Here is a 22,928-nt window from a genome sequence, read left to right as displayed (position 1 = left end):
TTTTTATACCAGTGTTTTGCTCGCAACCTCGTCTGCTTTAAGTACACAAAAATAATTCCTATATATTGGACATACCTTCTTTTCTAATGAAGTGTTTTAATCAGAATCACAATAAAATCCGTTCAATTATTCGAAAGATCTAGTCACACATCCATTAGAAGCCGGTTTATTTTATATGTTAGATATATGTATATCCATTTGTTTCACACGCCCTACAGCCTGAACGGCGGTCAAATTAGCCATATTTGTGGCAGTGAACAAGAAGAGAAGGAGGCGGTAACTTTTTTTCTTACTGCAGCAATGTGAGTATCAAATAAAAGCAAGTCAACAGGTCAAGAGGATAAAAAGTGTCAAATAAACATAATTATAAAACAAAACTCCGACTACTTTGAAATAATGAACTGAAAAAGGAAATGTTAAACTAAATACTTTAAAGTTTGAGGACGCAGAAAGAACTTCGCGTGCGACAACTTTAGTTGAACTTATTTTTTCTATATTGCATACATAATACAATTATAATAATATGTATTATCACTTTACACACTGCTTTTTTTTAAATATTAAGTTTTTTTTTGTTAATAAAATAATTTTTTTTCAGTTTAAATATCTGGTTGATAATATACAAAAGCTATCTGAATATATTGATTTTCTACATTTTTTTTGGAATAGTTACTAAAGAGTTTATATCATAACGGCCTCCTAGGTAAATTTTGTTTTGGAATTTACTGTAAAAGTATAAATTATTTTCTTGTTTCATACATTTTGTCGTAAAAGCTCATTAAGCTGAAATTCTATACTTTATTTTAAACACGAATGGTTTTGGGTTCAATCTCCACTCAAAGAAATGAAATATTTATTGAAATAAATATTTTCAATTTCATTATTTCTCTCTGGTAAAGAAGCGAAGAGAGACGTTGAGTTCTGCCACTCAACAACACTCAACACACAATGCCTCCAGCGGAAGACGGGGAACGGAGTTATCGCTAGTTTATCTCCAGCTAGCCTGCTGTATGCGGGATACAGCGTGAAGCTGATAAAAAAAAATGAAAATATCGAAAAAACAGTGGACAGATCACGAATACGAGTATATCGACACGTAACAGCAAAACATACATATCGAAAGAACCAGTCGCTGCGTGTTAAACTAGTCTCGGAGCTTAGCATAAAGTTCACGCATCGCTAATATATTCCACGACGGCTGAGCTCATAGCCTTTAATAGAATTCTCAATCAGCTTAAATGTTGAACGGTATTATGGTAAGTGACGGAGAAACCTTCGCATAGTATATCTAAGCTTTAAACTATTTATTTTATTTTAATAAGTTGAGATTTTTGTCCCACATAAAAAAGTTGACGTGGTCACTCGCGCAAGGAAAATATTTGAAATTTTCATTTCCTCGCTCTGGTAGAGACAAAGCGTCGAGTACCACCTCACTCAACATGCAATGACTCCAGAATTTAATGGAAAATGAAGAACAGAGTGTCTCAACATTAGCCTACCATACTATGTGCGGGATACAGCGTGAAGCTAAGAAAAAAGCTTATCTACTCAATCGCTTTAAAATTACTATTGCAAGGCGGAAAATTTTAAGAATTCCTACCGATAAGCTTCCAACAGATTTATTTTCTTAAGTTATTGTATTAATTTATTAACATTAAATATTTATAATTTCTATAAACTAATTTTAAGGCCAGTCTTGGTGCAGGGGCACAAGCGGGTCACTCTGAACGCGACAAGTTGTGAGTTCGACTCCCAGTCGAGGAAATGAAATATTTAATATTGCCATATCTTCTCTCTGGTATCGAAAAGCAAGCAAAGCGCGGCGTTATGTTCCACAATACCAGTAACCAGTACCAATGTTCTTAATACAACTAAATTTACTTGTGTTAAATTTCACATACAATACAATTATAATATTTATAATTAATTAAATATTTTCATTTAATACATATTTAATTAATATATTTACATGTATTTCTAATATAAAATAAATAAATTACATAGCATGCGATTTAGATTCTCTATGGCTAAACCTAGGCTTGCGCTGACTTCATAATGAAAGGCGTGTCGCTAAGGAATTTGTATTAGAGAGGAACTAATTTCTACTTTGCGCTTACGCAGCTGTTCATTTTAACTTAAAACCTGTCATTATATTTACGCTGGCTGACATTTAAGGCAAATGTGATACTCAATTGTAGTTATTTTCTGCGTAAATGGCAGAAATTAAATCATACAGAGAGCGGTCTCGAAATTATGAAGCGGATGCGCTATTTTTTTTTTTATTGTATCGTTATGTTTTTTTACATTCCTACAATTACATGCTTGCGATTTTATACAGCTGACACAACATTTTTTAATTACCTGTATTGATAGGTTTAAATAAACATAGTTTTTAGACAATTTTACATTTTTTCGACATTACAAGATATATATTGGTATTTCTTACTAAGTTAACATTAATTTAAAAAATGGTTTACAGTGACTACTAAAAATATAACTTTTCATTAGAATTAAATTTTTCGATTAAAACTTAAACATTTAAATAATTTTATGTTTTTCCTTGTATGATTAATATAAATACAAATTCCTAGTACATAAGGCAAGGGGGGGAAATATATATTTATTAGTTAAAGCAGAAACTCGAGGAAATGAAATATTGAATATTTTCATTTCTTCGGTCTGGTGTTGAGTCAAAGCGCGGCATTAAGTTCCGACACCCCAGAATTCAGCGGAAAGTGGTGAGTTTAATGTCTTAATACTAGGCTCCCTCTGTCTATCCCAAAAATTGATATAATCTTAAGTTTGAGACGGCTCACTTTTTACCATACGTACCTAATTAATATTGCTATTCTTTTTAAAACACCTATCCGTGATGAATAAAAAATAATTACAGCAATAGCCTATATAAAAACCTTTTTATTGTTACAAAAATAAACAAAAAAGTTTTAAAAAAACTTGATGTAAATTTATTTACTATAGTCGACAGCAAATAAAGAATATAAGAGATCACTGAAATATTTATGATGTACAGAAATTGTATGGATAATTTACAATTACCTACTATAAACTTCTAGGAAAATATGTATAAAATATACGAGGTATATTATAGAAGATTCGAGGTATTTTATATTATTTTCACCTATATATCCTTACTGTGTAACTAGTGTATACCTAAGTTATATTTCGTCATGTTATACAACAATAATACAAATGTTACTAAAAAAATCTTTGTTATGTATATGTACTTGTAAACGATAGCAATGCCTCCAGAATTCGGCGGAAAAATGGGGAACGAAGTGTCTTAACATTCCCTCTGCCTACCCTGCTTTCTGCAGTATAGATACAACATGAAAATGATTTATTTATTGGTAAATGATAGCAACATGTAACACAGCCTGACTTTTTTTATAAGTCCTTTTTAGATGATATACTTATATAATGTTTACTAAAACTTACACAGTGAATTAAAGTTCGATTGTGGTTTTTATAGTTTAAAATTCTACTAATAAAAATGTCATTACATTTTCAATACGTCACAGCCGAAGGGTTGATATGAGAATATATTATTTAAGAACATAGATTTCATTACTTTTCAGTCACCCGTGATAAACAGTGTGTAATTTAGAGGGCAATACTTCGGGCGAGAATTGGGGCGAATTCAAATAACTTTTCGTGGAACTGACTATGCGCCTGCCAAGTGCACCATTGCCATTGCCAGATAACAATTTAGATGCCATACAACACTGTGACCTTAGGCGTGAAGAATGTGCCTTAAACTCGTGGGTGTGCTAGGCAATGTACAGCAGTAAATCAATATGTGACATATGATTGTTGAATTATGCAAATATTTAATTTATTTACATTATATATCTTTGATACGTAGTCTTCAAAATAAATGATAATTATTTAGTAGCGTATGTAAAAACATATATAATAGTTTAATCTGTAGAGTTTTGTGGAAAAGAATATAATGTTTTGGTTGCCTAAGTCACTCTAAATCGATTATTAATAGTCAACACGTCACGGATGAAAACGTTAAAATATAAAAACTTTAAAATACAGAAACTAGTTGATAACCACAAGCTACATTAAAACAAACTAGCGTCATAGCTTGATTTCTTATAATATTTAGTCGAAATATCTCAACATTTATATTTCAAATTAATACATATATAATTTTAAATTTATTAAATAACTGGTATTTACGGTGAGGTACCGTAACTACTGTTCTTAAAATTGAAATTTGTTAGTACGGTAGGTAGTAATCGTATTTGTGTTAAAAAAATAAATAAATTTAATCTGTGACTGTCTAATGTCAACGTCAACATTGGACTTGTTATATGTCAACTGTCATTGGGACGTGTGAAGTGTCGATTTTCAAACATTTAGATTCCTATTTTTAGTTTTATTCATGTTCCCACGTTTTAGATTTAGATAACTTATAACTGTATTTTCATGAAATAAACGCTGCAAGTGCTAATATTGTAAAAAATGGGACGTAAACTACAATCTAAGCAAAATTCTAAAAAACGAAATGTGAAAGTGGGAAATAAATTTATACTACAAAAACGAAAAGAATTAGCTGTTTTAGTGGATAAAGTACTTAAATTAACTACTATTTTTCAAGCCACTGGCACATCTACGAGAAGCTGGGAACATCATTTGGAGATAGACGAATTAATAAAAGAAATTATTAATATTGAGACCCCATTAATTAAAAGTGAACAACGTCAAAGAAAATTAAATTTAGAAAAATTCGTTAACTGGTTAAACGATAATGGAGCAGAATTTGAAGGTAACATATATAAAATATAATAAAAAAAATTAAAACAATTATTTTCTTATAAATTATTTGATATCAATATATTTTTGTATAAAATTTTAGGTATTGAAATATCAGATTTTGAAGGCTATGAACTTGGTTTAAAAGCAACAAGAAAATTTGATGAAGGGTCACTTATCCTAACAGTGCCAAACAAAGTAATGATGAGTGAGAAAAATGCAAAAGAATCAGATTTGTCAACATTTATCAATGTTGATCCACTATTACAAAATATGCCAAATATTACTTTAGCATTATTTCTTTTGTATGAGAAGTGTAATCCAGGTGTGTTTGTCATTTTATTAATTTTAAACCATAAAATATATTAGTGTAGCAATAATTGAGCATGACTATATGTGATGTAGATTTTCTTTATCTGCCCCACTACATATGGGTTAAAGTAGTTATCTTAAACAAAACTGATTAAAAAGGTTGTTAGATTAATTTGAAATTGTTTATATTGTGATTTTTTAAATATTTTGTATAAATATTTGTTTTTAAATTATTTTTACTTTTTTTGCTTCATCTGTATACTATATATAACAAAGTAGCCAAAAGGGAAGTGTTAAAATTTAATTCAGCATTCAATTTTTGAGATATTATATCATCTTTCCCAGAGTAAGAAAAATAAAAATAATTTATTCCCCTGAATGAAAATAAAATTACATTTACAGTCAGACTCTTTTAACACTATTAATTGTATTTTTTGTTCAAATTTCAGATTCATTTTGGAAATCTTACATTGATATTTTGCCTGAGAAATATTCTACCATACTTTATTTCACTTCTGATGAATTATCAGAACTCCGGGTAAGTAATTCTTTGACCAATATATTAATTATAATTATTACTTGTCATTAAATATGATTATTTTATTGCAGCCTTCACCTGTATTTGAGCCATCATTAAAACTTTACAGAAGTATTGCAAGACAATATGCACACTTTTATCATAAAATATACACTTCAAATATACCAGTTCTCAAAAATTTACAAGAAATATTCACTTTTGAAAATTACAGGTGATTGTATTATTATTATTATTGTTATTGCTTAAAATTCATAGGCCATTGTGGCTAAGTGTGTGACTGTAAACAAGATGGTTGTGGGTTCAATTCATTATTTATGTATTTTCATTAAATATTTGGACATATCATTAAAAAAAAAACAAAACTTTAAAAAGTATTTATTAAAAATTATTTACTAAAATATACAAAAAGTATAATATAAAACATAATACAATTTTATTGCACATGCCACATAATACTGAAGAATAATAGGTTACAATTATTTTTCTATTTTCCATAGTTTTTTACCAGGCAATAATTAAAAAATTTATATGTGTCCAATTTCCATATTATAAAGAATAAATAAAACTAAACTTAAATTCAGTCCACACTTAATTATAATAAAAATGCTTTACTTATCTACTGAAATGGCTTTCTCAATGAATCCCACATATATTCTGGAGATTCATTCCCTGCATGAGTATCCAAAGAATCTATTGCATATATGTTTGATGAGAGCATTGGACTTTTACTACGGGTGCTACTATTCATTTTTTGGCCTTTTCTATTTTCAAACACGGGGCTTGGTATATAATCATCCTCTTTGTTATGCTTATTATGATATACTTTGCTTTGTTGTTTCCATTTTAGAATTCCATATGTTAATAAAAACAGTATTAATGCTAAACCGATGATAGTCACTGTGGCAACGGTAACGGATTTTGTTGTTGTGCTAAATGAAGGATCTATTGTGTTTTGTGTGGAAAATTCACTATTTTCATATAGTTTTATTTCCAATAACTCATCTGATGTTGGTATGGTATCGAAGTTCTTCAAATTTTGCAAGTCCTCTAATACCATTAAGCTATTTCCTTCAACATCTTCATCTAATTTTATATTTTTAAGGTTTTCATATGTAGGTGAATCTGTAAAAACAAAAATGTATAAGATTCTTATGTTTAGTAACACAATGGTTATAGGTTTGATCCCCACTCGAGGGAATGAATTATTATTTATTAATATTTTCATTTCTTTGCTCTGGCACCAATGTAAAAGATTGGCATTGAGTCACTCAATCCGCACTGCTTTGAAAAATTTGGCAGAAAGTGGAAATGGGAGTGTCATAACTCTATTGACCGTCTACCTACTGCTTTGTGCACCATGAAGCTGATTTTTATATAAAATGGTTATATTTATACTTACTATCAGTCTCAATTTTTACATCATTTTTGTTTTCATGATTTTTTTGCATCAAGGTTATTAAATCATTCCAACTAATTGCATCTTTTTCAGAACTTAAAATTCGACTTTCCCTTGATGTTCCTATTTCATCCTCATTAATACTATCTGACTTCTCGTTGTCGTCATTCATATTATTATCTTGGACATTCATTTCATTATTTATTTTGGTAAAATTATTAAATAACGAAATTATTCCCATATTCTCTCCATTTTCATTAACATTATTGCCAAAATCCATTACAACAGGAATATTTAGATTATTGTTATTTAAATTATTGGTTGATACTGAATTAGTATCAATTGTTGTAGTTTTAGAATCGTGTAAATTAGCATCTAAGAGAGCTCTTAATGGATATATCTCTCTTGATATTGGTTCTATAAGTGATTTAGATAAAAATGGTTCTGGTGGATTTGGCTCTTTTGACGCGTTATGAAATATATCCGCTAAATGTACGTGGCTGGATCCTCTTTCTCTGTGTTCGAATAACTCATTTAATGTCATATTTCTTTCTTTGAGGATTTTAGAAAGTCTAGCACTTGCTGAAATAAAAGAAATATTACTCATTATTGCAATTTTATAAAATACCTAGAATATTTTATAATAATATTTCAATCTATTTTTTAAATCATTGAATAATCTATATTTATGAACCTTTCTCTTTTTCTGATATTTTGTTTATTACTTTCAATAATACTAATGCAACTTACTTATACTATCGCTTAGTATTTCTTCAATTTCATATTTTGCAGAGTCTTGTGTAGTAATTGGCACACTCTCCGTTGTAGGGCGCGTAGCTTTCGCAGTTTTCATAGATTTTTTTGTAGATTGTACACGAGTAATCTGAACTGGTTCAGTTGTCATAAAATCCTCCAATGTTGTGTATGCGTCAGTAACCGCGTTGGTCGCTTTTGTTTGAGCTTTTTCAATAAATTCCGAAGCAGAAACAAAATTTGCTGTACTAAAAATATTTTTAATTGCATGTTCTTCTATATTTACATCCTTTTGTTTCATCCTTTTCCTTTTTAAACGATTGCTGTAAGCTTGTCTTCTTAGTTCCGATGAATTGACTAAAGGCCTTAAAAGAAGTGATAATTTTGGTTTTGCTGGCGGTATTTTGTCTGTTATAGTTTCCTTATGAGGTTCAACTACTGGTGAAGAAATATTCGAATTGATATATGAGCTACTGGAATCAGCAGTGTTATCACTTTCCATATTATCGTTTTCTTCATAAAATGTAGCCTCTGTATTCATTAATAATACTGATGGGTCAGTGGTTGTCTCAAATAATTCTTCAGTAGTTGTTTCTTCAATTGTAAAAGTTGTTGTTGTTATTTTATTGTCATCAGACTTAGATTCAAGTTTTGTGACCTCTGTGGTTGATGGTCTCTTTTTCATCATTGTTGTCAAAACTTCTTTCCATTCTTTAGATTTATTAATATGTCTACTGTTCTTATATTTTATTGATGTTAAGTTTATAATATCCCTATTATTCTGTCTTTGAATAGTACTATTAGTTTTGGGCCGCATGCGTAATCTGCGTCGACTACCAATTGGAAAACGATGTCTCAAATAACCTTTGGGTGTATTTTCATTTGTCGTAGAATTTTCAAGATCATTTTGCTTTTTATGTTCCGTAACTCCACTTGCATTATGGTTATCATTTATATTAAATTCCGTCGTATCACAGTCATTTATTTCTGCATCTTCTTTGTGATCCTCAATGATAATTTTTGGAATATTTTCCACCGGCACATTAGTCGTTGATAAATTATTTTCTAATTTAAGCTGACTAAAATCATTAACGTCAGTTTCTTCATCAGCTTGAAGGATAGATAAAGCCTTTGCTTTCCCATTGAGTAAATCTGATAGGGACAAATTATTTTGTTGTAATATTTCGCTTAAACTTTTACCGTTAGATTTTTTCAATAATGCTTTCAATGTACGTGGATCTAATGGTTCTCTTTCCTGAAACGACAAAGTATGATTATTTTTTAAGCATATCTATATAAATTTATTCATTAAGCTGTTAATTTTATTTATTGTTATTTAAAAAATATTAAATATTTAGGGCTATACACTTTTATTATTAAAATATTTAACGAAGCATTAGCAATTACATACACAACTGGCAATCAGTAATCAGTAGAAGTAAATCATTGGTAATTAGTACATTACAAATTAATCATAGAGTTAATCAGATTTTAAATTAATCAATTCACCTTTTCAGAGTATATTCATCTTCTAATATAACTTTTATATATTCCAGTTCCTTACACATTTAAGTTATAAGAAATAATAACTAAACATTGTAAACATGTTATATTGTATTTGTTTATATTCTTATACAATATTATTAAAAATAATTAATAATTTATTGTTTTATATTTAGAATAACTTAAATAAAAGAAAATTACTCATTACCTGTGGCTTATTTATTTCATTAGGAATACGAATCGTCTTATCGTTTATCTTATTAGCTGTATTAATTATTGCATTAGAACTTTGCGCCGGCTGAACCAGTTCCGACGAAAATTCAGATAAAGACCTATCTTTAGGTGAAACATTACCATTATGTAACATATCGTCGCTTGTGCTTACTAAAATAGATTTCTCGTCGTAATACTGTTCATTGGAATAAATATTTGGATTTTCTGGCGCAACCTCTAAGCCTTTTTCGTTATTAATATTTAGAATTGTATATTCATTATCGTCTCGTGATTTGTAGTTCTCATTTTTTTCTTCGTTGAAGGTTTGGTCTTGCTGTTGCCTATTAAATTCGCTTAACTCTGGCCACGTGTCTACCACTAGCGGTCTCCTTCTTCTTTGACCTCTTCTTCGTAATGGTTTCATCTTACTCTGTCCATTTCTATAACCAGGTCGATTATATCCTTCCTCGTCTTGATCATTGATTTTCTTCCTATGCCTTTCTGTTATTTCCACATTGTCTTCTTGAAGAACTGGAGAGTCATTTTTTAATATATAAGTGTCCGGGGATTGCTCTTCGTCTTGAATGGAAAATTGTGGTCGTCGTTTTCGCTTACGTCTCCTTCGTCGGATTGGTTGGTCATCACTCCATCCCTCTTGATTTTGTGGTATAGTTTGGCTTATTACTGGTTGAACATCAACGGCTCTCCAGGACTGAAATTTCATATGAATGCATTTAATCTTCGATCGAAATTACTAAAATATATAATTATTATTAACATTAAGTACATAGCATATGGTTTCATTAAAATATTAAATATTAAACGTGTGGTTTCATGTTTTGTACTACTCGATTTTTTGTAACAAGATCACTATAAAATTACAAAAATATTTACTCATTTATAACAAATAAATCATTTATCTATTTTGACACACATTTAGTTGAGGTGGTCGTGGCGCAGCGGCATAAGGGTGTGACTGTAACGAGACGTTTGTGAGTTTTAAACGTATTACGTGTTGAGTGGCGAAACTCAACGCCGCGCTTCGCCTAGACACCAGAGCGAAGACATTAAAATATAAATTTAAATAATATATCATTTTCTCGAGTGGAGACCGAACCCACAACGAGTCGCATTTACAGTCACACTTTGTGTTCCTGCACCACGACTGGCCTCAACTTGTTACGTGCAAACTAAATTCGTCAAGCAAAAACTACAAGTCATTACGAGAAATGAATGTAATCAATTTATATATATGTATGTATGTATGTATGAGCGGCATAATCTAAAAAACGCCATAACCCTCGCCGTAATATCATCAAAGAAAGCTATTACAAAACACATGTCATAATGTTCGAGGAAAGTCGAAAGCGATACTGGTTTTCAGTGACGCGAACGTAGAGTTTATGCTAATATGGTTAGTTATTAGACGCGATAACTTTGTTTGGATTTTAGCATCCGCATTACAATCGTTGAACAGTGCCTATATAGGGTACAGACCAGATTTTTTAAAATTACTAGCTATTTTTTTTAACAAAATTATTATTAGTAAAAGTAAAATAGTAGTTAAGTTAAATGAAATAAATGAATGAGGCCAGTCGTGGCGCAGGAAGCGTGGCGAAGCAAGTGACAGTAAACCCAACAGATTGTGTGTTCGATTCCCATTCGAGGAAATTAAATATTTATTATTTTAATTTCTTCGCTCTGCTGTTTGGGACAGCTTTGAGTTCCGCGACTCAACAGGCAATGCTTTCAGAATTCGGCGGAAAGTGATGAGCGGAGTATCTTAACACTAGGCTCCTTTTCGTTATTTAATTTTCATGAGGATTTTTAATGAAAACCTTGTTTTATGAATGGAAGATTTGTGAAACTGAATAAACAAATGTGGTGTTTAATAGTTTCAATGTCATATGTATGTAAAAAATGTAATAATCCCGTAAGAATTACCTACTTCTTTTAACTAGGTTGCTCATACAGTCTTAATGTTTTAACTTTATAATAATTTAATCGTCTCTTTGTGTAAGTATAAAAAAAACTTTAACGTTTTGTTTTGACTTCATAAAAGGTAGATAGGCACAATAGAAATAGAAATAGAGAGTCAAGACTCTCCGTTCTTCTAACTTTTCCCCAGAATTTGAAACATTGAATAATGTTACATTGATACCAGAGTGAAAAAATTAAAATATAAAATATTTCATTTCCTCAATTGGGAATCGATTCCGCAACCTGTCGCGTTTACAGTTGGTGCTCCTACGCCTCTATAAACTCAATATCACCAAAATACTTTAAACCACCTCTTTCGAATGAAAACATGCTTTCAATAGAAACTATTTCTCTTGATATTCGCAAAGAATTAATGAAAGTTGGGTGGTTTATGAATTTCGCTGGCAATACAATGATTAACGAACTCGTCGCACGACGAATCGCGTGACGGTTGGTGCCATGGTTCCGGTGGATATTGTTACAACTTTTAGTTTGTTTTGTCGATAATTAATTACGACAAAAATTAATGATATGCTCGAATAGTTTTTTTTTAGCTTTACAATGTCTACCGTACGTAGCAGGACAGGTAGTGGGAACCTGGGAACGTAGTTTTAAGGCACTGCATTCCGGATTAATACACTTCCGTTCCCAACTTTCCGCCGAATTCTGGAGGCATTGTTTGTTGAATGGTGGAACTTAACCTCACGCTTTACTTAAAATATTTAACATTTCATTTTTCGAGTAGGAATTGAACCCACGACCTGTCGCCACTTTCGACTTTTAATACGTTTTGTTATGAAATGTAAATATTTCTGTATTACCTGATCGTAATTCGGCGGTTCCACGTCCAAGGCTCGTCTTATCTCCCGATAATCTCGTTCGTAGTTCTCTTCAGCAGTATGAACTATTATCACCAAAGCAGCCAACGTACTTAGTAAGGGCATCGTCACCTTCACAATACTACCCATATTATACTTCTAGACAGATTTATCTAACGACCACTCTGTGTTCAATTCACTTCGTTTTAAACTGACTTGAATTTGAAGCCTCTAATAAACTAATAAAGAAAAACGGAGACTAAAAGTTGAAGTAAGAAAAAGAAGAAAAGAAGTAATTTTCTTCCAACACACTAGCACTGCAATCACTTCTGCTGGCGCGTTGTCGTTTTTTTCTATCTCGACATATTTTATTTGTAAACAAAACCGATAACACAAGCCACTCGACGCCGTTTATATTACTATATGAATTGTTGGAGAAAAATTCAAGATTTCTCGCGTAAGTTTCCCCCTATTTTTTTTTGAACGTGAAAGTGAGTGATACGTTCGCGCGCGACTGTTCGATGCGTAGGAGTGGCGAGCGGCTGCACCATAGCAGACTTACCTTTGCTGAACGGTTTACGTTTTGTAACCATTGACTATAGAAGGGAAGTTGTATTCCCTTTTAGATGAATTCTAGTTATTGTATAGCTTTATAAATTTAGTCTTAATTTCTTGGAGAGTTTCTAGACTAGCAAACATTTTAAATGCTTTTAGTTATTTATTTAGGTTCACGCTGTAGGCAATCTACCTCTATAAACATTTTTAAAAAAAGAGTCAAAAATTATTATCTTGGCATGGAGAGTAGTAATTAATGTGTGCTAATTTATTTTCCCTTTATTTATTTATTTGCTATATATTTTACGTATATAATCAGTGTATGTATAAGAATTTGTGTATGTTTGTGTGTATATGTAAGTGTGTATATATATGTGTATGTATGAGTGTATATATATATGTGTATGTGTGTATGTATATATTATATAATTTAATTATTTATTTTATTTCTTTGTTTTCTTATTTATTTATTTAGTTATTTTTCGCGTCACTTTGCACCGCATTATGCCCGCACTTTTAATTATATCCTTCCGTAATTTGGTTGCCTGGAAGAGATCACTTGTAGTGATAAGGCCGCCTTTGTGCATTTTGTTTTAAGAATTTATTGTATTGTATCTTTTTAAGTGTGCAATAAAGATTTTTATCTATCTATCTATCTGTATTCCGCACATACCGATCGAGGTAGAGGAAACCTGGCGACTTAGTATGAATACACTCTGTTCCCATTAATACATTTTAGTTTCCCACTTTCAACAGAATTCTGGAGGCACTTGTGCGTCTGCGCGACGACAGGCTCAATTAATTATTTATTTATCATTTACAAATCATTATCATTATATTAATAAATCATTTACAATACAAAGATATTTATTCTATGTACGACAAATATTTCAACATTTACTTTGTTTATATTGTGTATTGTTTGTGCAACACCCATCTATCATATAGAAGCAACCTAAGAGCTCTCGTCGATGGTGAAACTTAATGAAGGCACCATAACTATATTACGATATAATTTCAGTCAGTAAAGATGCTGATCAATGCTCATACTATTATGTGAAACGGAATGTGCGCACGCGCCGCCTCCCACGCGGAATGTACGAGTTTGTCATTCAAATCTATAGTTTATTGCTGTTTGCTTCTATTTTACATCTGTAATTGCTTATAATTATTTGTTTATTATTTATGATAGGTACACATATTTGGTGAAATATTTTTTTAAATATTTCTTCATTTAGATTAAGTCTAGAGAAAGATTTTTGATACTTTTTTCGCAATAAGCACTCAGAAAGATGTTGAAATCTCTTTTGTTCCCTGGTCTCTGACTACATAGGATAAAAATTGACTTAAATTATAAAAAAAACTAAAGAAGTTTATAATAATAACCAAATTCTTTACGCCTAATTTAGTAGAGATACGTAAAGAATTACACTCATTAAAAGTGTATTAGTATAACGTGACAAATCTCTCTCTATCTCTCTTTGTTTTTTAAGTATTATAAAACCACTTCCTTAAGCTGGTAGGCAGGTAAATAACCCACGAATTACAATTTTCACGCCAGCTTGCTTCACGCTGTTTCTCTTAGACTTTTCTAGTTATATTTCTTTAAGTAATTGTTACGTAACCAACAGACGGCATCAATATTGAGAAATCACAAGGAATAGTTAGAAACTAAACAATGAATCCTAAAAAATGGATTTATTTGTGTTGATATTATCAATTTCTGTGAACTAGTTTAACTTCAAACGTAAGAAAAGAAAATTTTATGTAATAACTAAAGAACGCTCTTTGGTATATATATTCATATATTAATATACTTTAAATTGATCTGATTTAGGCCATCGTGGTCAGCTGGCACAAGGGTGTGGCTGTTAACGCGACGGTTATGGGTTCCCATTTGGAGTAATGAAATATTGAATATTTTCATTTCCTCGCTCTGGTAAAGAGGTAAAGCGTTGAGTTCTGCCGCTCAACACGCAATGCCTCGTGAATTCGGAGGAAAGTGCGGAACGAAAGTGCTATAATAAGACCATAGTATCTTAGCACTAGGTTCCCAGGTTCCCCCAGCCTATGCTGCTATGTGTGTGAGATACAGCGTGAAGCTAAATAAATAAATCAATATTCACCCATTAATATACTAATTTTAATTACATATTTAAGTTCAAATAAATAATTAAATTTCTATCTCTACATAAAAACAATCGGCAAAATAGCGAAACAACAATTAATTTCATTATTAATTACTCTTTTTGCCATTTAACCTGCGAATGGAATACATGCTCTTGTGAGTCTTTGCTACGGGTCATTCTTTGCTATTCTCACACTCTTACTTTTGCCTTAACTACATAATATGAAATCTTGATACGACGTACGTTCACACTTATTTGTGGAAGGCATCGCCCTTAGCTGTCACTTCATATAAAGATTTTTTTTTTAGCATAGTAGGCAGAGGATGTGTTGTGTTAAAACACTCTGTTCCCCACTTTCCGTCGAATCTTGGAGGCTACGCCGCGATTTGACTTAACACCAACGAAGAAATGAAAATATTAAATATTTCAATTCTTCGAGTGGGCATCGAACCCACAACCTGTCGCCTTTTCAGTCATACTTTTGTGCCTATGCCACGACTAGCCTACATGCGTATTAGTTAGTTAATAATTTACTTTTTTTATGCATTTGCATGTATAGTTAAGTAAGTTCCGCTATAGTGCGTTTTCATCCTAATTAGTTTCTATTTAATTAGTGTTTACTATTACAATTTACTTATTTTATTTTTATAACTACTTTAGAAAGTAACAATAGCTAATTTAAATTTAGTATGAAAATTCTTGAAAAATATTTTAATATATAATTATATTTTAATGTTTTATTGCTTATAATAACACCATGTATATAAATATTTAATAGTAATGAGATAAATCTTCTAAATGAATCAAAAATACACCAAATCATCTATTTTCGTAACCAAATGAAATCTGACATTGCAGAAATAACTAATACAACTCGGCGTTCTCTATCATTACAGTATTTTATAATCTCGCGGTAAATTATTCTCTAGAAAGTTATTCATCTATACTTGTTTTATGTAATAACTTACTTTAGTAGAATATTGTATTTCCTATATTATCATACGAATTATGAACGAAGAATTTCTAACCTAACCTAACCGCATTTCAATTATAATTTATTTATTTGTATTATTTTGTTTTTACTAATATAATACCTATACTAGAAATATTTTCTTTATTTGAGAAAAGTATTTAATTAAGTTTTTTTGTTTTATTTTTTTTAATACTTGGTTATTTTATTACAGATTAGAAATCACCAAAAAATATCTAATACGCTAAAATAATTAGTTATTTGAAATTGATTAAATTGACTGAGGTTAGGTTAGATATTTTTACGAATATACTCGTAAATAAGCTTATTCGCCGACCAAATAATTTAGGAGCTGACCAAAACCTCTTTACTTAATTGACCGTTTGAATAATAGTTTTTATTTAATCGCATTTAACTATAATTTAATGCTCTACTTGTTTCGTACATGATATGAATGATGTATATATATACATATATTATTTTAAAATACATGATTTTTCTGTAGTAACATTTTAAAATCAAAGTTGTCCCCATCTACCCTAGACAAGAACTTAATGTCAAAACATTCCGTTGTCGATTACTTTGCCTTAACAGAGCTTTTAAATGAAAGTAATTTATTCCTCTGAGTGGGGATCCAAATCACGACTATCACGCGACCTCAGGCTGCGTCACAGATCCTTAAAATTTTAATAAAATAAAATATTACCTATCTATACTAAAATATTACATACCTATTTCAAATGAATTTAAAAAAAAATCTCAATTACAGTTAAAAGTTGTCATTTTTCGTTGTTCGAGTTATTTTTAATTAAAAACTCAACCACATCACCTTCCACCAGTTCATCCATATCGTTATACAAAATGTAGGTAGGTACCTAAGTGCGTACTTATGTAATAGAAATGCTACATGTAAAATAAATTTCCCTGAGAAAAGTAAAAGCGCTAAGAAGTTCACAATGGGTTGTTCTTGTGGGTTTTATCTTTTGTTATGAAGATGCGTAATAAGCTCTATTATTGTCACTTTATATTGTTATTTACTCTACTTTATTTTTTATTTGGGAACTGTTTCTCTTAAATTCACTATTAACTTTTAATATATTATTTTTTTCATTATCTTAATTATAGTAATAAAAGTAAATGTTTATACTAATTTCGAATATTTTTAAACATGCATTGTTTTCAAAATGATATAATGTATGAAATATTATGCTCCATTTGAGGCCAGTCATGGCGCAGGGGCACAAGTATGTGACTAAACGCGACAGGTTGTGGATTCGGATGAAATTTTTTTTTTCTGGTGTCGAGGCAAAGCGCGGTGTTGAGTTCCGCTACTTAACACGCAATTACTCGAGAATTCAGCGGAAATGAGGAACGCGTGTCTTAATATTTGATTCCGTCTGCTTACACTGCTGTTTGCGGGATATAGCCTACTTTTATATGAGACGTACCGTTTAACAAAATACGATAATTTTCATATTTAATATGCCAAATTTAAAATTTAATATGTTATGTTTTAACAACAAAAGTTGTGTCTTCAATTATACTCTTAATTAAAAAAAAACGTAAACCATAATGTTATTTTTTCACATTTTTGTCTTACTCTAAACTTAGTTAATGTAAATGATAATGTATTAGTATGTAACAGTTATTGTAAGAAAAAATATCAATAAAATTTATATATTTCTTTTCCAGGTGGGCAGTGTCGACTGTAATGACGCGGCAGAATAATATCCACCTCGGAGACTCACCGACAATCGCCTTCATACCGTTCTGGGATATGTGCAATCATGAAAATGGAAAGGTAAATATTACTTCTGATTGTAAAGGCGACGGGTGTGGATTCGATTCCAACGCAGGGGAATAGATTATTTTAATTTTCTCGCCCTATCTCTCGTCGTAACACTAGGAACTGCGGGATAGTACCTAACTAAGCTTTAAAAATACATAAATGTTTTGATACCTTTTTTGGAACATTGAAATTATCGTCACTTAACGTAATATTTTTACAAGAAAAATGGACAACACAGTGATAATTTGATCTCTTAATGAAAACTAACATTTTAGTGTAAAATTATAGTTCGCCTTTCAAAGAAGACAGACAACCTGCCTTAATATTTTCAAAATATTTCATAATAATTAGTAAATAACTTTTTATTTCATAATAAATAGTAAATGTTAATAACAGTTTTATTTCGACAATTAAAATAATTTAATTATATAATCACAAAAAGCGCCGATATTAACGACTTAATAAAATAATATGTTGCATATTTTACCAGTGAAAGTTTCACTACGATTTTTTAAATGCTATAATTCAAAATGTTAACTGTTATTTGAATATGTTATAATAAACTATATTTAAAATAATATTTAAATGCCGTCATGGGTCAGTGGCACAAATGTGTTATGGGTTCGATTCCAACTCGGGGAAATGAATTATTATTGATTAATATTTTCATTTTCTTTGCTTTGATAAGAAGGCGTTGAGTTTCGTCACTCAACACTCAATGCCTCTACTAATTGGCGAAAAGTGGGAAATGGAATTTCTTAGCATTAGGTTTTCTCTATCTGTCTGCTATAAGCGTTATATATCGTGAAAATTGAAAAAAAAAATATACTTGATTTTATGTTCCTACGCATAGATAACAACAGATTATAACAAAGAGATGGGCCGTGGCGAGTGTTACGCGTTACGCGACTTCGCTCCGGGCGAGCAGATATTCATATTTTACGGAGCAAGATCAAATGCCGATTTGTTCTTGCATAATGGGTAACAAATTCTATTTTTTATTATGAATAATTTAGTATAAAATAATATGTACATATTTAACCATCTTTCATAATTAATGATGTAGGAAGAACTTATACGAGTATGTATATCAGTTCCAGTTAAGTATCTGTTCTTCTCTTGGTTATTTCAAATTTTATAAGCAAACCGGAAATATCTGAGTAATTAAAACTAAACGTTAGTTGAACCCCCCTGAACATTGATTGAATCATCAACATCACAATCATCACGTTATGTTGAGTCCATGAAAGCTTGTCTAAGTATAAGAACTATGAGATTTTATCTATTTTTTGTGTAAATTGAGTTGCTGTGACTACTATTTAATCTGTACAAAAATATTATATCGAAAGGATTTTATCTATAGGACGATAATAAGTTATTTATAACTTGAGGTACTAATATTAAAACAGTCATCACAGATTACAATTTGTAAAAAAAATGTTATAAGATTAAATTAAAACTAAAACAACCTTAAGTTATGAATAATTGAATATTGAATCACCTTTCACTTCGTGCCATATGAACACTGTTGAAATGTTTTAAAAAGCAAACAATCTAAATATACATTAAACATCGCACATTCTTCAAAATAAACAAAACATTTACATAACACGAGTGATGTAACCCAGTTATGTAAAATTACATCACTTATACGATAGTGTTGCCAGATAGGCCGTTTTTAGTGGGATATTCTTGTTTTTTTTTAATGATATTTAAATTATTTTTGTAACGAGTAACTTGATCGTAGATAAATTTAAGGTTTTATTTAAAAGGTTATACGATCAAATGCAGCGTGACGCTTCCGTTATTTCTGCATAATGTATTTTATATTCGGTTTCGTATAAAAATTGTAGATATGTGTGTAATGCATTACTTGCATAATTATTAACATTATGTTGCAATAATTAGTAACATACACGTATTGCCATGAATTTAACTGATGCATATTAACAAATTGCATGAATTACCTACGATATTAGTAATACTTGCACCATCTAGATCAATTCCAATGACGTATCTTTAAATAAAAATCGGTTAAAAGGGAACAAAGAAAAGGACATACACACACGCTAAAAATGTAAACCTCTTTTTGAGCTTCATCACAGTCGTTTAGTAAAAATAATTTCTGTACTTGTTATGAAGGTAGCTAGTATACGTTCGAGTCCCGTTCGAGGGGATATTAAACCATTTTTACTTTCCTAAGTTAAGTTCCATCATCTACTAAAATATAATGCAAGCAATAATTATAAATATTTATTTCATTTTTTTTTCAAAATTACCCACTACTTGAAGAATAGATAAGAGTAAATCATCTAATGTATATATATTTTTTTATACTCCTCAATTTCACTACAAACGTAAACACACTACTAGCACTTGCGAAAAAATGAGCTCAATTATATGTGAATCGAGTTAAACGAAGTACGTAATGAGTCGTTCAACTATTATAAATTACTGTGTTAAACTTAATGGCTTATTAAATATGCCGCTTCGAGTTCTCCTTAAATAATAATTAAAATATAATTGATTGAGATGCGAAGTACGAAATTTAATTTTAGATGCTTATAATAGGGAAATAAGATATGATAAACTAGGATTTCTTTTTTTAGTTTAATGTAATTTAAATAAAAGGAAGTTTATCGTTTTTATAAAATGAATATATAATATGAAAGAAAAAGATTCGCATAATTAATAATTTTTAATTGAAAAATAAACTATAAAAAAAAATAAAGAACCAAAACTGTCATCAAACTTTTTTATATTTAGACTTCTAGTATTGCTTAAACAATACTTAGAATAAAGAGAATGTAAAAAAAAATGTATGGTGTCTATGCTCGAAGGTTATTTATCCAGTAGCCTTATAAAATATTTTTAATATATATGCAATACTTTCATACTTATCTAAAAAAATACTAACAAATTAAATATAACACCTGTATTCTAATTCTGACCTTTATAAGTAGACTAATATATAAATTTATCATTCCAGATTCGTCTGTAAACAGAATCAATACGACAGTCTATCGCTGGCTCTAGGGGTTAGTTCGAGTGACGCTCTTAGAGAAGCTAAATTGGGTCTGCTAACCAAACTTGGTTTGGCTGGTGTGACGCATTACAATCTGTATTCGGATTCAAATCCCGTTAGCGCTGAACTATTAGCGTTTATACGGATATTTAATATGAATCAAGGTAAGTTATTTTAAAAAGTATTTTATCTTTGCGTATTCTTAGAAGCCATAGGATTGTTGAAAATCTATACAAAAAATATATTATTTAGTCTACTTTTTGACATTATATACTTTAAATACAATTAAGTTGAGAGGTAGAGATTTTTTAGTAAAAAATCTAAATAATTGCCTAATACATGTATTAAACTGCCAAAAACTAGATTTTTTTCTAAATTTTTATAATTATGATTAAAGTTACTTCAACTTAAAATAAGTATATAGAACCATTCTGATATATGTAGATACATTTACTATATTACTATTAAAGGTTTATTTTCTTTCTTACATATCAAACCTAAGCTATTAAATCGTATTTTGTAATATTTTCAGAGGAACTGACAAAATGGTCGAATTTTAGTATGCCCAGCGACCTAGTGTCATCTGATGAGGCTAGCTCTAAAGTTGTAGGAACTGACATCGATCGTAAAGCATACACTTATCTGCTGACTAGATGTGGTCTTATAAAAGCGTCTTATAAGAAAAATGATGGCGAAACCGATTCATTGCATAGGTAAGTATCATGCTACAATATGTTTTCATTAATAATATGTATATATAATATGTACAAATTGACTGTGGAAGGCAATTTTTCAAATAAAAAGTATACTAAAAAAGACAAGCGAGCCTATAGAAATTGCTTTTCTATAAAAAAACTAGATGTCAACTTTTAAAGGTGTCTTACTTATAAGAAAAGTTATTAAATTAATTCGATGCATAGGTAAATTTTAAGAAGTAGCTGAACAGAATATTGGTTATGCAGTTTATATTATGTTGTTATTATTTATTGTATGATTTTAACTTTGAACAAGTCGGGATTTTTTTTTGCTTTTTTGTAATTATTTTTTATTCCACGCTGTTTAGTTAAGATTTATTAGTTTTGATAATAGAATTATAAGACGGATAATTTCTCTAGCACGAAACCAAACTTAGGTAGAGTTTGGTAAATTAAATCCACGCCCTCCTTAAAATTTAAGATTTTTCATTCACTAATATCTTATATTTTTTTTACAGGAATAATATAAGACTACTAAAGGAATGTGAAGTACAAGTATTAGATAATGCCATAGAGTACTTAAAGAATGTATTAGAAAAGCTTCCCACCGACAAACCATAACCATATTACAACCGAAGTTGTTTGAACGATGTTTTAATTAAATTAATTTAATTTCAAATCATTCACAGACTCTAAATCACAAATACAAAAATATACGTTTAAGTATCAATTGTCAAAACAGAAATATACTTTTCTATGTCATTTTACGTAACACAGATATAAATATAGAATTTAATATTTTTCGGCACTCACTCGGCAGTAGGAATTATTTTTATTTTTTCGTTTTTTTTTTAATATAAGAAAATACAGCGTTGAGTTCTGCCACTCAACACGTAATGTCTGGAAAATTTTACGCTACGTGGTAAAAGAAGCGACTTAACACTAGGTTCCCCCTGCATACTCTGCTGCAATATGGGGTACATACAGTGTGAACTTGAAAAAGAAAATACGTACAAAATATTTTTCATAACGTAAATAATAAGGTACAGATACAAATAACTTATTTAATATCTTATGAAGTACTGAGTGTTGTTTTTAAATAATCTGCTTTATGAAACCTACGAATCATGACAGTATTGCAATATTTTACCTGTTTTTTATACACTTTTTATTGTTATTGTTATTTTAATTTTCCAAACAACGAATTTTGAATCGATTTTTTATTTATTATCTTTTGTGTGTGTTTTACTTGTGATTTATTTTGCAGTGTGCATTTAACAATATATTGTTTCTTAAAATAAAAGATTATTTTCATTTGGACTTTGTATTTCCTATATTTTATAATTATAGCACAGTAATTCTTCCTTTTTTACAGAAGTCACGACAAATCGAAGATAAAAATAGATAAGTGTAATATTATAGTAAAAAAAAATTATATATACATTACATAAATATATTTTTAGTTACTTA

The 22,928-nt window shown here is 30.0% G+C and overlaps 2 protein-coding genes across 2 annotated transcripts; one reads left to right on the top strand and one right to left on the bottom strand.

Annotated features, from left to right (window-relative positions):
* Positions 1 to 4,348: 4,348 nt before the first annotated feature.
* On the top strand, positions 4,349 to 22,774 carry Setd3 (SET domain containing 3). Its single transcript, XM_085198937.1, has 9 exons — positions 4,349 to 4,795; positions 4,886 to 5,107; positions 5,544 to 5,632; positions 5,704 to 5,843; positions 17,642 to 17,750; positions 18,592 to 18,719; positions 20,728 to 20,927; positions 21,296 to 21,476; positions 21,977 to 22,774. Exons 1-9 carry the CDS (start codon positions 4,492 to 4,494, stop codon positions 22,077 to 22,079), a joined length of 1,476 nt encoding a protein of 491 aa, XP_085055063.1. The 5' UTR covers positions 4,349 to 4,491; the 3' UTR covers positions 22,080 to 22,774.
* Positions 5,992 to 12,849, bottom strand: LOC146530833 (uncharacterized). The gene is made up of 5 exons (XM_085198934.1): positions 12,299 to 12,849; positions 9,493 to 10,209; positions 7,779 to 9,036; positions 7,032 to 7,610; positions 5,992 to 6,754 (listed from the first exon to the last, which is right to left on the bottom strand). The coding sequence occupies exons 1-5, from the start codon at positions 12,443 to 12,445 to the stop codon at positions 6,249 to 6,251; spliced, it is 3,207 nt and encodes a 1,068-aa protein (XP_085055060.1). The 5' UTR covers positions 12,446 to 12,849; the 3' UTR covers positions 5,992 to 6,248.
* Positions 22,775 to 22,928: the final 154 nt, after the last annotated feature.

This window comes from Heliconius melpomene, chromosome 16, assembly GCF_056956725.1.
Source record: "Heliconius melpomene rosina isolate 202511_hmr_F chromosome 16, ASM5695672v1, whole genome shotgun sequence".
Lineage (NCBI taxonomy): Eukaryota > Metazoa > Arthropoda > Insecta > Lepidoptera > Nymphalidae > Heliconius > Heliconius melpomene.
The sequence above is the reverse complement of the archived record's forward strand: the minus strand, read 5'-3'. Positions and strand labels throughout refer to the sequence as shown.

Coding starts and splice junctions, on each gene's coding strand:
- LOC146530833 (XM_085198934.1), bottom strand. CDS start 12,445: ATGGGTAGTATTGTGAAGGTGACGATGCCCTTACTAAGTACGTTGGCT. Junction 10,210..12,298: donor AACCGCCGAATTACGATCAG/GTAATACAGAAA, acceptor ATGAAATTTCAG/TCCTGGAGAGCCGTTGATGT. Junction 6,755..7,031: donor TGTAAAAATTGAGACTGATA/GTAAGTATAAAT, acceptor TTGTTTTTACAG/ATTCACCTACATATGAAAAC.
- Setd3 (XM_085198937.1), top strand. CDS start 4,492: ATGGGACGTAAACTACAATCTAAGCAAAATTCTAAAAAACGAAATGTG. Junction 5,844..17,641: donor TTCACTTTTGAAAATTACAG/GTGATTGTATTA, acceptor TTTCTTTTCCAG/GTGGGCAGTGTCGACTGTAA. Junction 21,477..21,976: donor GAAACCGATTCATTGCATAG/GTAAGTATCATG, acceptor TTTTTTTTACAG/GAATAATATAAGACTACTAA.